This window comes from Rhincodon typus, chromosome 39 (genome assembly GCF_021869965.1).
Source record: "Rhincodon typus isolate 14 chromosome 39, sRhiTyp1.1, whole genome shotgun sequence".
Taxonomy (NCBI): Eukaryota; Metazoa; Chordata; class Chondrichthyes; order Orectolobiformes; family Rhincodontidae; genus Rhincodon; species Rhincodon typus.
In genome coordinates this window covers 9,436,103-9,451,350 of record NC_063370.1, presented here as the reverse complement: position 1 = coordinate 9,451,350, position 15,248 = coordinate 9,436,103, and the positions used below count along the sequence as shown (strand labels likewise).

The 15,248-nt window shown below is 45.7% G+C and overlaps 1 protein-coding gene across 1 annotated transcript in view; it reads left to right on the top strand.

The window, feature by feature from the left end:
• The window catches only part of clptm1 (CLPTM1 regulator of GABA type A receptor forward trafficking), a 61,998-nt gene extending 60,467 nt beyond the window's left edge, over nucleotides 1–1,531 (top strand). The window contains exon 14 of the mRNA XM_048618319.1: nucleotides 655–1,531. Coding sequence (XP_048474276.1) covers nucleotides 655–821 — 167 coding nt within the window. The 3' untranslated portion in view covers nucleotides 822–1,531. The remainder of the gene's footprint in view (nucleotides 1–654) is intronic.
• Nucleotides 1,532–15,248: the final 13,717 nt, after the last annotated feature.

Below are 15,248 nucleotides of genomic sequence, written 5' to 3'. Positions count from 1 at the left end.
CCCCCCCCCACCCTCTCTCTCCCCCTCCCCCCACACTCTCTCTCCCCCTCCCCCCACACTCTGTCTGTCTGTCTGTCTGTCTCTCTCCCCCCTCTCTCTCCTCTTCCCTCCCCATCCCCCTCCTGACTACTACTGTCCTACCCACCACCACTCCCCGCATCCCCCAACCCCCAAACCACCACCTGTCAACTGTTTTGATGTTCTTAATTTTCTCCCTTCCTAAACACCGTTGTTGTTCAGTTCACAAATGCTCTTAAAAAGTGCTTTGGGGAGTTTTGGTGTCAACTGCAAGCATGCAGCTTATTGCAGCAGCCTGATCTCATCCACAAACAAAAGACTTGCAACCTCAAATTTCTCAGCACACTTTTCGGGCCGTGATGTCCTTTCGAAGTACAGTAATAGGTGTAATGTGAAAAACACAGCAACCAATTGAATAGCCTGTATTGAGGCAGTTTCTTGACAGATGAATAATAATCTGGGCACCGGGGAAGACACATTTTTGAATATTATACATTATAAATAACACGACAGTTTGAATAGTACGATAGACCCTAGAATGAGAGCACTGACTGATCTTGACTTGACAACATCCGAGGATTGGATCAGAGTTTACACACGTCAGAAATAATATTTCTTGTCTTCTTCCCAAATTAGATGTTGTGTTTTTTATCTACTTGTACCAACGCTGGATCTATCGAGTCGATCCTACTCGAATGAATGAATTTGGGACGAGTGGAGAGGACTCTGTGAAGATGTCAAAAGAAAATAGTTCCCCTAAAAGTCTAATGGCAAAACCAGAGGAAGAGAAGAAAAATGATTAAATGAAAATCTTTGTATTGTCATAAGTTTAACGTTTCACTGAAAAGACAAGTGAGACCATGGACTGTAATAATCAACTTCCTGATTTTGTATTAATATAATCCTGTTGAAGACCAGTGAATTTGGAGTCCAGGTTAATGTGCTGTACTGTATTTGTTCTGAAACATATCTGTATTTAAGTATGATAACTTTGTAATCACTGTATTCCAGTGTGGAATATTTGGTACATTAAATTGCTAATAACGTTTAAATTGCAGCTATTTGTCGAAGGGCAGCCTCTGTTCATTAATGGGGGGTGGGGTGGGAAAGAGTAACAGATTTTAGAAATAAAGAATTTATTCATTCATCTGAAATTCTGGTTCCTGTTTCAATAAACATGCGTAGGTTAATTTCTGAACTAATTCCGAAGCAGGATTTGTGGTGAACTTGTTAGAACTGCAGATGACTATCTGTTAATGCTTTGTTCCTTCAAATGCAATTGGAAGAAAAAGTTTTCAAAGTGCTCATTCCAAGGCCATGTAGCAGCTGCTGATACCAAGATGAGGGGGCGTTTCTGAGCTGAATGCCCTATTGTGGTGTTTATTTTTTAATAATATAATCCATTTTAAAAAATATTTGTGCAAAGAGCTCAGACAGTGCTCACTCTTCAATATTTACTTGTGTCCAAATTACAGCACCAAAATAAAAGTAGTGGTTAGTTGATTTCAAACGATTTCCCGCCTCTGGTGACTTTTTCCATCGCTAAAGAATCTGTGGAGATTAAAAACCAAAAGAATTGCGAATGCCATAAACAGAGACAAAAAAAAACAAAGTGCTGGAAAAGCTCACAGATCTGGCAGCGTCTGTGAAGAGAAATCAGAGTTAACGTTTGCAGTTGAGTGAGCCTTGCTCAGAACCAGTGGAGATTATTGCATTGGACATACATGGTGCCACTCCTCTCTCCTGCTCTCCCGCGCTCCCCCCCACTCCTCTGTCTCTCTCTTCCTCCCCTCACCCCCACCCCCAGACTGAACAGAAACCCATCCTATTCTGCTCATTGGGTAAGGCAGTGTGCGACAATCAGAATCAGCCTTATGGATGTGCTGGGTTCTGGATCATCCTTAGCCCCTTTTATCATCACAGCCTTGAGATATAAATGTCTGATTGATCTTTCGATGTCAGTTAGCACTTCATTACACAGAGGATAGCGGGGAGTCCCCCTTCCGCAGAAAGCCAGCTTTTGCCTCGGTTATTTGAAATTAGACTGTCGCTGGGTTATTGTGGGATGTGAATACAAGCTGATGCAATTGGGGTGCAGAGCAGCCAGTATCTAACTGAAGGATGGGACAGGCTTCAGGAGTTGAATGGGCTATGATCCAAACTCCTTGATAAACTAGGAGGAAAGACTGGGTAATATGTATGAGGTACAGGTCACTATGATCGAAATGAGTTACATAACTCTGCAACTGGATGACCAAGTCCTGTTGGCTTCAAATGAAATAGCTACTTAACATCAATATAGAACACACCCCATTGACTTTTTTCTGGGATGTGACCATATGAAAACCTGTTATTGTATTACAGTGCAGTACCTCATTGTACCCAAAATGAAGCCTAAGGATTTACCAAATTCATCAAGGTATGATCCCTTCAACTGAGGAGTCAAACTTCACAGAGCAAGCACCCCCTTGGTGCATATCACAGTGAGATGAGATCCTGCAACACATTTGTGGGGTTATTTTCCGAATTAACCTGTTCAGGGACCTTGTTATACACTTCTGGAAGAGGTGGAACTTGAATCCAGGCCTCCTGATTTACAGACAGGGACATTGCCATTGCATCACAAGAGTTGTGACACAGTCCATTGGCAAACTGAGGCAGGGAATCAGCTAAAGGGAAGGAAATGGAACTGCTACCAATTGGCTGATCTATCAGAGTGAATATGATTGTCTAGAATCCTGTTTACAGGGTGTTCCCCAATTTACAAATGCCTGTGAACGTGATCCTACACTGGGCTGTAATTTTAAACATCCAACATATGAACATTTCCTATACTTAGGAACTGCCATTTTATATCGTCCTGTTTTGTGTTCTGATTTTAAAAAAGAAATCAGGGCAATTGTTTTACATACAGAGTGGTTTGTGTGTGGAATGAACTTCTAGAGGAAGTGGTGGATGTAGGTACAGTTACAACAATTAAAAGACATTTGGATAAGTTCATGAATAGGAAAGGTTTGGAGGGATATGGGCCAGGAGGTGGGACTAGTCTAGTTTGGGATTATGGATGGCATCAACTGGTTGGACCGAAGTGTCTATTTCCATGCTGTATGAGTCTATAACTTGTGTACAAATTGATTTGCATATAGATTCAAGAACAGAACCCATTCACAGCCCAGGAGTGCCTGTGTTTTGCAATAAGTGTGAACAATGATAACATTATGAATCCAGAGATTCAGTGGGGCCTTATGACCATTGAAATGTTCATCACCACATAGTTACATAGCTTGTGAGGGACATTAACTCAGTAAACCTTTTGCACAGTTGGATGAAATAATGGTGTTGAAGTCACGTTGCTTACATATCTTTCCTCATGGATAGTTGGGTGCCTAGAGACCAATTCCTGGTGGTCACTCAGCCCTTCCTCATCTCCTTCCTTGGTAGTCTCACTGTGTGTCTGAGAGTTTGGTGATCTTGCTCTGTTCTGTCCCAAGATGTAACAACTCCTTTGGGAAGCGTGTGAGCCAATAATCAGGCCCCACCATTCCACGAATGTGTAAGTGCACAACTAAACCACTAAAATAATGAATTTGCCAGACAGGCTGCTATCAGGACAATGGTAATTCACACCAAGTTTCATTGTTAACAGTAAGTAACCATTGATTATCATTAAATATATAGAACAAATGAAAAAGTACAGCACAGGAACAGGCCATTCGGTCCTCCAAGCCTGTGCCGACCATCGTGCCCTAATTAATCTAAAAACAAACCTACCATTTTTCAAAAATATGGAATGCTTCACAAATTTGCGTGTCATTCTTCACCAAATGGCAAGAAATGGCTTTCCTATTTATCAGCATGCAACTTAAATTATAGCCCTTTAAGCCCCACATACACTTTGTCACATATAAGACAGTTTGACATCATGGGTAGAAACATTTCTGTTGATCATAGATCAAAAGGTGGAGCGTTATTCCTTTCAGGTCTTTCAATTTAACAATGATAACACAATGTTGCCTACTAAGTGAAAGGTAACTTTGATTCAATATCTGATTGAATAAACCTGAGTCTTATATTAGAATTCTTTCACTTGACGATATGTTTTGTTTTTGTCTTTTCACTCATAGGGAGGATTGGGAGATATTCGCCAGTTTAAGGGGTTTGACAGGTTGAGAGGATGTTTCCCCTCATGGGAGAGCCTAAGATCAGAGGGCAGAGTATTCAAATAAAGAGAAGCCAATTTAAGACTGAGATGGGGAGGAATTCCTTCTCTCAGAGGGTTGTGAGTCTTTGGAACTCCTTGCCACATAGAGCTGTGGGAACAGAGTGCTTGCGTATATTTCAGGCTTAGATAGATTCTTGATCAGTGGGGAATTGAGGGTTACGGGGAAAGGGCAGGAAAGTGGACATGGGGAATGTTGGATCAACCATGATCCTATTGAATGGGGGAGCAGGTTTGATGGGCTGAATGGCCTGCTCCTGTTCCTGTTTCTTATTCTTATTGCATGCATTCGTAACTCAAGCCCCCCAGGGCTTTTCCCTGCTAACTATGATGTTTCCTCTTGTGAAAGAATTTGGAACTGGAATGGGTTGAGTGGGGTGGGGGTTTGTGAGGGAGATGCTAACACTGTTTAAAGATTAGGGCTTACCCATTTAAAATAGAGATAAGGAGACCTTTCCTTTCTCACAGAAGGTGCTGAATCTTTGGAACTCTCTCCCTCAAAAGGCAATGGAACACAATGCTTGTATATTTTTAAAGCAGAGGTAGTTAGAATTTTAATTAGCAGATGGGCAGAAGGTCTTTGGAGATAGGCAGGGATGTGGAGGTGAGGTCAAAATCAGATCAGCCATGACCTTATTGAATGGTAGAGCCAGCTTGAGGTGCCGAATGGCCTACTCCTGCTCCTAGAACATAGAACAGTACAGCATAGGAAAAGGGCCCTTTGGTGCATGACGTTGTGCCAAACATGATGCCAAATTAAACTAATCCCTTCTGCTTGCCCTTGGTTCTTGCATATCAAGTGCTTGCATATTCATGGGCTTATCTAAGAATGCCTTAAACTCCTCTATTGTATCTGCCTCCACCACCCATCCCTGGCAGCATGTTCCAGACTCCTACCACTCTCTGTAGAAAATACTTGCCCCTCATATCTCCTTTGAACTTAAATGCATGCCTTTTAGCATTAGATTCCTAATTTTCATGTTCATACAGCCTAAAAGAGATCTTTTGGCCTGTTGTTCTGATGACTTACCTTGGTCTTGATAATACTTCATGATGAATCCACATACTCCTACAAACTGACAACTCTCACCCGAGGTCTGAGAGTTTGATTTGCAGTACTCATTGTGAACAGTAGATGGGGCACGACACCAACATTTAATGGAGGCAACCAACCTGTCAGGTTCTCTCCCTGGCAAAACGAAGAGTGCTCCTGAGACCTTGTCTGATTCATGAGTAACCAGGAGGACAGGAAAGGCCAAGAACTGTGCCACTATTCTGTCCCACAAGACTGAAATCATCGGAGGCCTCGCGCGCTCCTTTTCCATTAATCGTTGTGGTACATACAATCTCAATCTATTGTCAGCCTTCCATCCAAAACAGCAATAGGGGTAGGCCATTTGATCCTTCTTCCTCTGCTCGGCCATTATACAGGGAGATATTTTGTAACCAGCTCCTCAGACATGTTATTTGCACGCCTCTGGAGGAATGCGAGCCCAGGCCTCCTGGCTCAGAGATAGGGACGCTGCCACAGTGCCAGAAGTACCCTAGCCACTGCTTAGGATTGTGCTTGAGTTAACACCTGTCTACCCTAAACTCATGATCTTTTTGACCCTCTCAATATCCAACAATCAATTGATCTAATCACTGCTCGAGCAGTTTAGTAGAGAACTACAAAGAGTCAAAACACTCAAATGTTGAAATTCTTCCACACCTTTGTCCTAAATGGCCTGCCCCTTGTCTTGAGGCAGTAAAGCCCATTTCCAGTGTTTCCCACCAGGGGGCAGCAACCTCTCTAGATCTACAAGGTTAAGACATCTGAGGATGTCCTACTTTTCAATGAGATCACCCCTTATGCTTCTAAATTCCAGAGAATAGAATTTTCTTTTAGAATTATGTTTTGTTATCATGTGTACTCAAGTCCAGAGAAACAGGAGTACAGTGAAAAGCGTTCAAAGTCGCCATTCTCTAGCACCATCTTAGGTACAAACGTACCTAGGTACAAAATCTTGGGTATAAATTAGAAAAATAAAGTCAAAGTTCAACACTGCAGTCCTTGCCTAGCCCTGAGCCTGGATCTAAGCTCTTCTTCCCTGGCCTGCCTCGCATCCCTTCACTGCACCACTGCTGCAGAACTGTGTCACCATTCTTAGGTGCCATTTGTCTCGACCACGATCGCAGGGCCGATTGTGGCAATGGAGCTGCCAGATCTCGCACCGGGCACGGGACCCGGATGCGACTCCATCCGCCACCACAGCCACCAGCCACAAACCCCACACTGGTCACCTTGATGCCATCCGAGCTGTCCACAGAAATGAGGTAAGCAATATTAAAGCAAAAAGGAAGCAGATAAAGAGAAAAGGGTAAGAACAGATGGAGCAAAGGAGCTCTGGTCTTCTGGGCTCGGGAGCCCACAAGCTGTTCTGCTGCTCATCTGCCATCTTGACTGGCTTCAACCCGAGTGTGCTAGGCCTCACCTCACATGTTGTCCGAGGACAAGAGGTAAGTAGAAAGAAAAAAGAGCAAAAAAGATGAGGCAACAGCCTAGTGGTATTATCGCTGGACCGTTAATCCAGTGACCCAGGTAATGTTCTGGGGACCTGGGTTCAAATCCTGCCATGGCAGATGGTAGAATTTGAATTCAAATTCAATAAATATCTGGAATTAAGAATCTAATGATGATCGTGAATCCATTGCCAATTGTCAGGGAAAAAAAACTCCATCTGCTTCACTAATGTCCTTTAGAGAAGGAAGCTGCCATCCTAGTCTGGTCTATATGTGACTCCAGACCCATAGCAATGTGGGTGACTCATTACTGCCCTCTGGGCAATTAGGGATGGGCAATAAATTCTGGCCAGCAATGCCCTCATCCTGTGATTGAATAAAAGGAAACCCAGGTTTATATGCATAAGAAGGATGGAGCATCTTTGCCTGGTCTGTCTGAAATGTGACATCAGGCTCAAAGCAATGTGATTTGATTTTGGGGTGGCATGGTGGATCAGTGGTTAGCACTGCTGCCTCACAGTGCCAGCGACCCGGGTTCGATTCCTGCCTTGGGTGGCTGTGTAGAGTTTGCACATTCTCCCCGTGTCTGTGTGGGTTTCCTCTGGGTGCTCTGGTTTCCTCCCACAGTCCAAAAATGTGCAGAGTAGGTGGATTGGCCGTGCTATATTGTCCAAAGTGCCCAGAGATGTGTGGGTTAGACATGGAAAGTACAACGTAGGGGAATGGGTCTGGGTGGGATGCTCTTCAGAGTGGTGGTGTGGACTTGTTGGGCAGAATGGCCTGCTTCCAAATTGTAGGGATTCTATGATTCAATGATGATTGATTCATGAATAGAAAAGAAATGGACAGAGCAGACAAGCTGTGGCTCAGGAGCCGCCATTTTGAAATCTGGAACTGACTGGGAATATTGCTCCATCCTACTCAATCTAGTCTCATTAGTCAAATCGACCATGTACTCTGAGCTGAGCTACACTCCTTCTGTAGTCCATCAGCCTATTTCAGCTTTCTACTTTCACTTATCAATCAGCTTTTCCTTTGCGATGGTGTAGCAGTCACATCATTAAAATTCCAGTAGGCCCAGTTTCCTGTGGTGGCTGGAGCCACTTAAATTTGATCTATAAATCTGGAATATAAAACTTGTTTCGGTCATTATGCCATTGTTGGTTATCATAAAGGCCCTTCACTTTCACTAATGCAGTTTAGGATAGGAAATCTGACATCCTGACATGGTCTGGCCTACATGTGACTCCAGACCAACAGCAATGGGGTTGACTGGTGTCTAAAATGGCAGAGCGAGCCATTCAATTCAAGGACAAATAGGGATGGACAATAAACACTGGTGTCGCCAGTGACTAATCCATGGTGCATATGTTGCCATCTGTATCTTCTAAGTGTGTGGGTTCATTTGGGGCTTAGCGTGTGAGCATAGCCAACTTCAGCTCATTTTTTTATTCATTCATGGGATATGGGCATCACTGCCTGGGCCAGCATTTATTACCCATCTGTAGCTGCCCTTGAGAAGGTGGGGGTGAGCTGCCTTCTTGAATCGCTGCGTTCCATGTGCTGTGTGTTGACCCACAATGCTATTAGGGAGGGAATTCCAGGATCTTGACCCAGCAACAGTGAAGGAACAGCGATATATTTCCAAGTCAGGATGGTGAGTGGCTTGGAGGGGAACTGGGAGGTGATGATGTTCCCATGTACCTGCTGCCCTTGTCCTTCTAGATGGAAGTGGTTGTGGGTTTGGAAGGTACTGTGTGAGGATCTTTGGTGAATTTCTGCAGGGCATCTTGTAGATGGTACACACTGCTGCTACTGAGCATCAGTGGAGGGAGTGGGATGTTTGTGGATGTGGTACCAATCAAGTGGGGGCTGCTTTGTCCTGGATGGTGTCGAGCTTCTTGAGTGTTGTTGGGGCTGCCCCCATCCAGGGCAAGTGGGGAGTATTCCCTCACACTCCTGACTTGTGCCTTGTAGATGGTGGACAGGCTTTGAGGAGTCAGGAGGGGAGTTACTCACCACAGCATTCCTAGCTTCCGACCTGCTCTTGTAGCCACTGTCTTTATGTGGTGAGTCCAGTTGAGGTTCTGGTCAATGGTAACCCCCAGGATGTTGATAGTCAGGGATTCAGTGATGGTAACATCATTGAATGTCAAAGGGCACTTGTTAAATTGTGTTTTATTGGTGATGGTCATAGACTGGCATTTGTGTGGCGCAAATGTCACTTGTCAACCTGAATCTGAATATTGTCCAGATCTTGTTGCATTTGAACACGGATTGCTTCAGTATCTGAGGAGACACGAATGGTGCTGAACATTGTGCAATCATTGGCGAACATCCCCACTTCTGACCTTAAGAGAAGGGTATTGTAGAGTCGATATGATATAGTTTATTGTTACGTGAATAGGAAAGGTTTGGAGGGATATGGGCCAGGAGCAGGCAGGTGAGACTAGTTTATATTCAGCATGGACTGGCTGGACCGAAGGGTCTGTTTCCGTGCTCTATGACTCTACGATTCTGCTACTATTTACAGGTTATGAGAATAAGCTTGAGATTGCTCAAAGAATGGGAGGGGATTTAGGTCCATCAGTGTGCTGTGGTGGTGTTGAGGATTTTAATTTTGACTCAAACAATCTCCATTGCCTATTCACTCACCAGTTGGACTTGGACTCAGGGCCACTGCCTTAGATTTTTTCCAAATGGTAAAGCTGTCACAGTCATAGAGGGCTGGCCTCTCATTAGAGGGAGAGAGGTGACGAGTGATGGGTTAACCTGAGGGTTGCCACACCTCAGGCAAGGGGAGAAGGTTGAGAAGGAGAGTCCTCCATGGTAACCTCAGTGGGATTTGAACCCACGCTGTTGTTATCATTCTGCATCAGCCATCCAGCCAACTGGGCTAATCAGGACCCTCGACCGATGTACCTCTTATTGGGCCTGAAATTCTTACTCTATTGCTGTTTGAAGTATTAATCGATGCTGAGTGTTGCTGCAAGGGTTTTTTTTAGGGTGTGCTTTCATTGGCGATGAGCAGCATCTCCCTTGTTTAAAGTCTTCCGGTTTACCAGCCCTTTTGTCTCATTTGGATTCAGATCCCACTCTGATCACCATGTTATGTGCTTTGCTACGACATCCTTGAAATATGTGGATTGTTTGGGGGACTGATATGGTCCAGTGTGTGCGAAGGTAGCCACTTCTGTTCTAACTGGCGAACAAAATATAGTTTACTGCAACTCTAACTATTTGCAGGTTGTAAGTGTTGCCTCCCCATTACAATGCGGATAATTGGGAGCTTTGTAGATTCCCGACAGTGTGGAAACAGGCCCTTCGGCCCAACAAGTCCACACCGACCCTCAGAGCATCCCAGGCCCATCCTCCTTTAACCCACCTAATCTAGGCATCCCTGAATGTTACAGGCAATTTAGTATGGCCAATCCACCTAGCCCACACATCTTTGGACTGTGGGAGGAAACCGGAGCCCCCAAAGGAAACCCGCACAGACACGGGGACAATGTGCAAACTCCACGCAGACAGTCGCCTGAGGCTGGAATCGAACCCAGGTCCCTGGCGCTGTGAGGCAGCAGTGCTAACCACTGAGCCACTGTGTTGCCATAGTGTCTGCTTCGCACAAGATCCTGCTTTATTTTCCCACCAAGCCTTCACAACATCATCACAGTGGGCACAGCACATTGCAATCGATTAGGCATTAATTTTTTCAGACCTAAATTGAGGAAACCAGTTACATTACCATGACACCACTAGCCTTTTGTAAATTGGGATTGGTTTAGCTCAGTTGGCTGGGTTTGCAAAGCGCTGTGATGCCAGCGATGTGGGCTCGATTCCCCTGAAGGACTCTCCTCGCCTGAGGTAGTAGATTAAACCTCAGTCAGTCATCTCTCTCTAATGAGAGAGTAGGGCTATGACAAGTTTACTGTTATCGTCTTAAAGGTTAATATTGGAATGGACTGTGGATCAGCCGTTCCTCCCACTTAATTTCTCCTCAAATCCATGCATCCGCGCCCTCTTCTGTAATTGCTTCCTCACCCCTATGACCCCATTTCCACCAGTCTGGGAGAGTGATATTAATAGATTCCAAGTCAGTCTGAGGGATTGAAATATTTTTTCTTTTGCAGAGAAGGTTTAATTGACCTTGTCATAGAATTCCCACAGTGTGGGAGCAGGCCACTCAGCCCTTCAGGTCCAAACCAAAGAGCATTCCACCCAGAACCACACCCCCCTACCCTACCCTACCTTACCTCTGGATTTCCTGCGTTTCCTATGGCCAACCCACCCAGCCTGCAGATTCCTGGGCACTATGGGGACAATTTAATCTGCACCAACTTTGGACTATGGGAGGAAACCAGAGCAAACCTACACAGACACAGGGAGAATGTGCAAACTCCACACAGAGAGTCGCCCGAGGGTACCAGGTAAAGTAGGGCACCAGGTGGGTAGGATACCAGGTTAAAGTAGGGTAAACAGGTAGGTACAGCACCAGGTGGGTAGAGTATCAGGTAAAGTAGGGTACTAGGTGGTAGAGTACCAGGTGGGATGGGTACCAGGTAAAGTAAGGTACCAGATGGGTAGGGTACCAGGTAAAGCAAGGTACTAGGTGGGTAGAGTACCACATGGATAGAATACAAGGTAAAGTACGGTACCAAATGGGTAGGGTACCAGGTGTGTAGAATACCAGGTAAAGTGCGGTACCAGGTGGGTAGAGAACCAGGTGGGTATGGCACCAGGTAAGTAAGGTACCATGTAAAGTATGGTACTAGGTGAGTAGGGTACAAGATGGGCAGTGTGCCAGGAGCCAAGATAAGTGAGACAGGGTTTAGGGTAGGCGGGATTGTGTTTTGTGGTTGGATGGCAGGTTTGGAGTATTCGGCTGCAGTCAGGGGGGCAGGAGGGATTCAGATCGGGTCGGGTTTGTGAGGGGGTCAGTTGGATTCGGTAAGGATTATGGATGTGGGGATTCAGGTTGGTTCTGGTGGAGGGTGGCACGGAGCAGGGGAGGGGGTCATGTCCAGCCTGGTTATCGTGTCTGCTAGGGGAGGGGGCTTGGCGAAGGGATGGAGGGAGGCAGTCCAAGTCCCGGGAGGGGCGTCAGGTCTCTGTCTGGGGGTGAAGGTAAGGTGTGGGGGCTGCTGGTGGTAAGGAGTTTCAGGGTAGAGGTGCAGTTGGGGGTACGTGAGCAGTCGAGAAGTTGCTCAGGAGCTAGATGATACATTTTATTGTCTAATGTGTCCTGAGTCACTTCGTTAATTACCTTCATCTGAACCCTCCAAAGTCTCCCATTTGAACAGAGACTTTCAGACTGTTCTAGGCGTGTGGGAATCGCCCAGCGGAAAATTCAAATTCCCAGGCATGTGTTACAGAGGGAATTCCGTAGCAACCTCATCCGTGAACGGTGTGCCCATTGGGAATTCCCAGTCCAAGTTGTGATTCAGACAAATGAGTGGCATTTAAAACCAGGGACTGGACCATCAGAAAGTTTCCTGTTATATCTGTCGTCCTGATGAGCATATATTACAATGGGGCCCTTGTGGCGCAGTGGTAGTGTCATGCTCTCTGAGCCAGGAGGCCTGGGTTCAAAATTCCACCCGCTCCGGAGGTGTGTAATAATATGAACGGACCAGTTTGAGGGGGGAGAAAAATAGCTCCAATGTTTCCAGGAATAAGAACCTTCGGTTTCGAAGATAGATTGGAGAATTGGGTCCACCTTCCTTTGGAGAAGAGGCGATTTTTTCAAAATCACGACAATATCAACGAGGCGAAGGTGCACCAACTTAGGAAAGGGTCGAGAACAAGGAAGGCGCAGGTTCAAGGTCGTTAGTGACGGAAGCAGGAACAATTGGAGGGCAATCAATTCATGTGGGAGAGAGTTGGATTCTAGAAGGTACTGCCTGAGGGGGATGGGGGGACATTGGCAATGGGAGCTTTCAAATGGAGACTGTTCTCTGTCTGCACTGTAACAATTTGATGTATGGGAAGTAGGCTCGGGCCTGGACGGCTTTCATTTTCACTCCGAGCTGCGTCGCCCCCACTCACCCACCCCTCCCTTTGCCACTTCTGCGCTGCCAGATCTTCATCAAGGCAGCTTGTGAAGAGGTGCTCCAGGCCGTCAACTGTGTGATGTGGAAATGACGGGCCTTCGAATGCTTTGCCTCAGCCTGTAGCACCACTCAGCGATGCCTTGAATTTGAGATCAGAGCCTTGAAGAAAAGCTCAGAAAGAGGGGGGCAGATGTTGTGCTGTCTGTAATCGGCAGACTTCAAAGCAAGGGGAGCCTGTTTAGTATGTCTGCCCATGCACACGGGCACAGCTTAGAGTAATTTTCTGTTACAGAGCAAACTTTGATCAGTGGTCTATTTACAAACACGCAGACTGAAGAGGATACGATGCAGGATGCTTCCCCGCTTAAGGGTCTGTGCAATGATTCCTCGCAAACTGCGAGTCTGGGTGCCTATCCAGGGGGAATACACAGGGAAGTTTGACCCCACTATCAACGACAGCGGGCACCGTGCAGGGCATGTGTCATAAATGCTGCCGCTTTTTGACTTCATTCTTGGCCTGAGAGATTTATCGACGGCGAGACGTGACCTTTCATTCAGAGGTTTGAGGTTACTCCAATTTACACAGTGCCAGCCTAGATCGGCTGTTGTAACATCCCTATCTCTGAGCTGGGAGGCCCAGTCTCAAGTACCACCTGTTCCATAGGTGTGTCAGAACGGGTCAGAACAGATCGATCGAAGATATCAAAAGAAATATCTTGGATGATTGTTTAGGGGCTCTTGTGGTAGTGTACTTACCTCTGAGCCAGGAGGCCAGGGCTCAAGTCCTAACAGTTCCAGAGATGTGTGTGATTACATCTCCAAACAGGCTTGATTGGAGATAATCTAGAACTGCCATAAGAATTAGGGCTCCCCCCGGGTCCACACAAACCTGGATTTTTCCACTACACAGTCAGAGCTGAATGCTGTGAGATTGCCCTGAAAGCACAGGGGAATATGAATGAGGCGAGCACTCCTTATGCACACTTCAGGGTTTCCTGACCCACAGACAATGGCTGAGCCTGTTTGAATTACCTGTGAAATAAACCAGAGATTCAAATGTTGGAACTCTGACGTGGGCAGAATTCTGGAAGGGGCATTTGGCATTTATATAGCACCATTCGCAATCTCCTATCCCTTCCCTTAGGAACTCCGTTCCCCTACAGCATTGTGTCTGCGCTCCCCCATTAGATGCAAAATTTCAAGAAGGCAACTCGCCACCACCCTCTCAAGGGGCAATTAGGGACGGGCAATAAATGCTGGTCCAGCCAGCAATGCCTGAACAAATATCTGACAAAAAATCTCCCTTCACCACTAACGTACAGTAACAGCAGTGTGTACTATCTATTAGATGCTAAGCAGCAACTTGCCAGATCTCCTCCAACAACATCTTACCATCTAGTAGGACAGGGGCAGCAGATACATGGGAACATCACCCCCCCTGCAATGTTCCCCTCCCACCACTCACCACACTGACCTGGCAATATATCACCATTCCTTCTGTGTCGTTGGGTCAAAATCCTGGAGAATCTCCATTCTTGTGTAATCTATTACATCCCCAGGATCCTATTTACAAATTCAAGTGGAAACCCCATGCTCCATAACTAAAGATGTCATGCAAATGCCTTATTTCGATGGAAAACCATTTCGATTCCACAAAGCAATCAAGCAAATCCCAGCATATACATGCATGAGCTATGGATGAAGTTACTAACTAAGCTATTTTCCCTAATTAATTAATTGCACATTTAATACACATATTTCAACAACATCTGCAAGTTTCTATTCTTGGTGCTGCCTTCCAGTTCCTCTGTGGTCAGCCCAGTATTCTGTTGCCTTTCTCCCACCCAAGTTAGCCCCTTTCGAGCTCTACATTTTTCTGGAGTAGATTTCCCACTCACTATTCTTTATGCATTTCTGTGGCCAGGCCTTGACCATCATTTCTGGAATTGTCTCCCAAGTATCTTCAGTTTCTTCATTTGCTTTTCCTCCATTCAGGTTCTCCTTAAAATGCCTCCGTTCGATGTCCTGTCAGATGTGATTCTGACAGGAGCAATGTGAATGCAGATTTCTGTCAATGCTGATTGAGGTGCTGCAACCCAACTTCAACAAACTCTTCAGTCCTGTGAATATCCTCAACTAGGGGTCTGTGGAAGAGACACCACTCATTGAATAGGGGTTTGTGATAGGGACACTGTCCCTTTAAGAGGAGTGCGTGATATTGACAATGTCCCTTTAGGAGGGATTTGTGATGGGGAAAATGCTCCTGAACAGCAGCCAATGATAATAAACCTTTAACAAGGAGCTCTGATACTGACAATGCCCCTTTAACAGGGGTCTACGATACTGACACTGTCCCTTTAACAGGGACCTGTGACACTGACACTGTCCCTGTAACAGGGGCCTGTGATACTAACACTGTCCCTTTAACAGGGACCTGTGATACTGATGCTGTCCCTTTA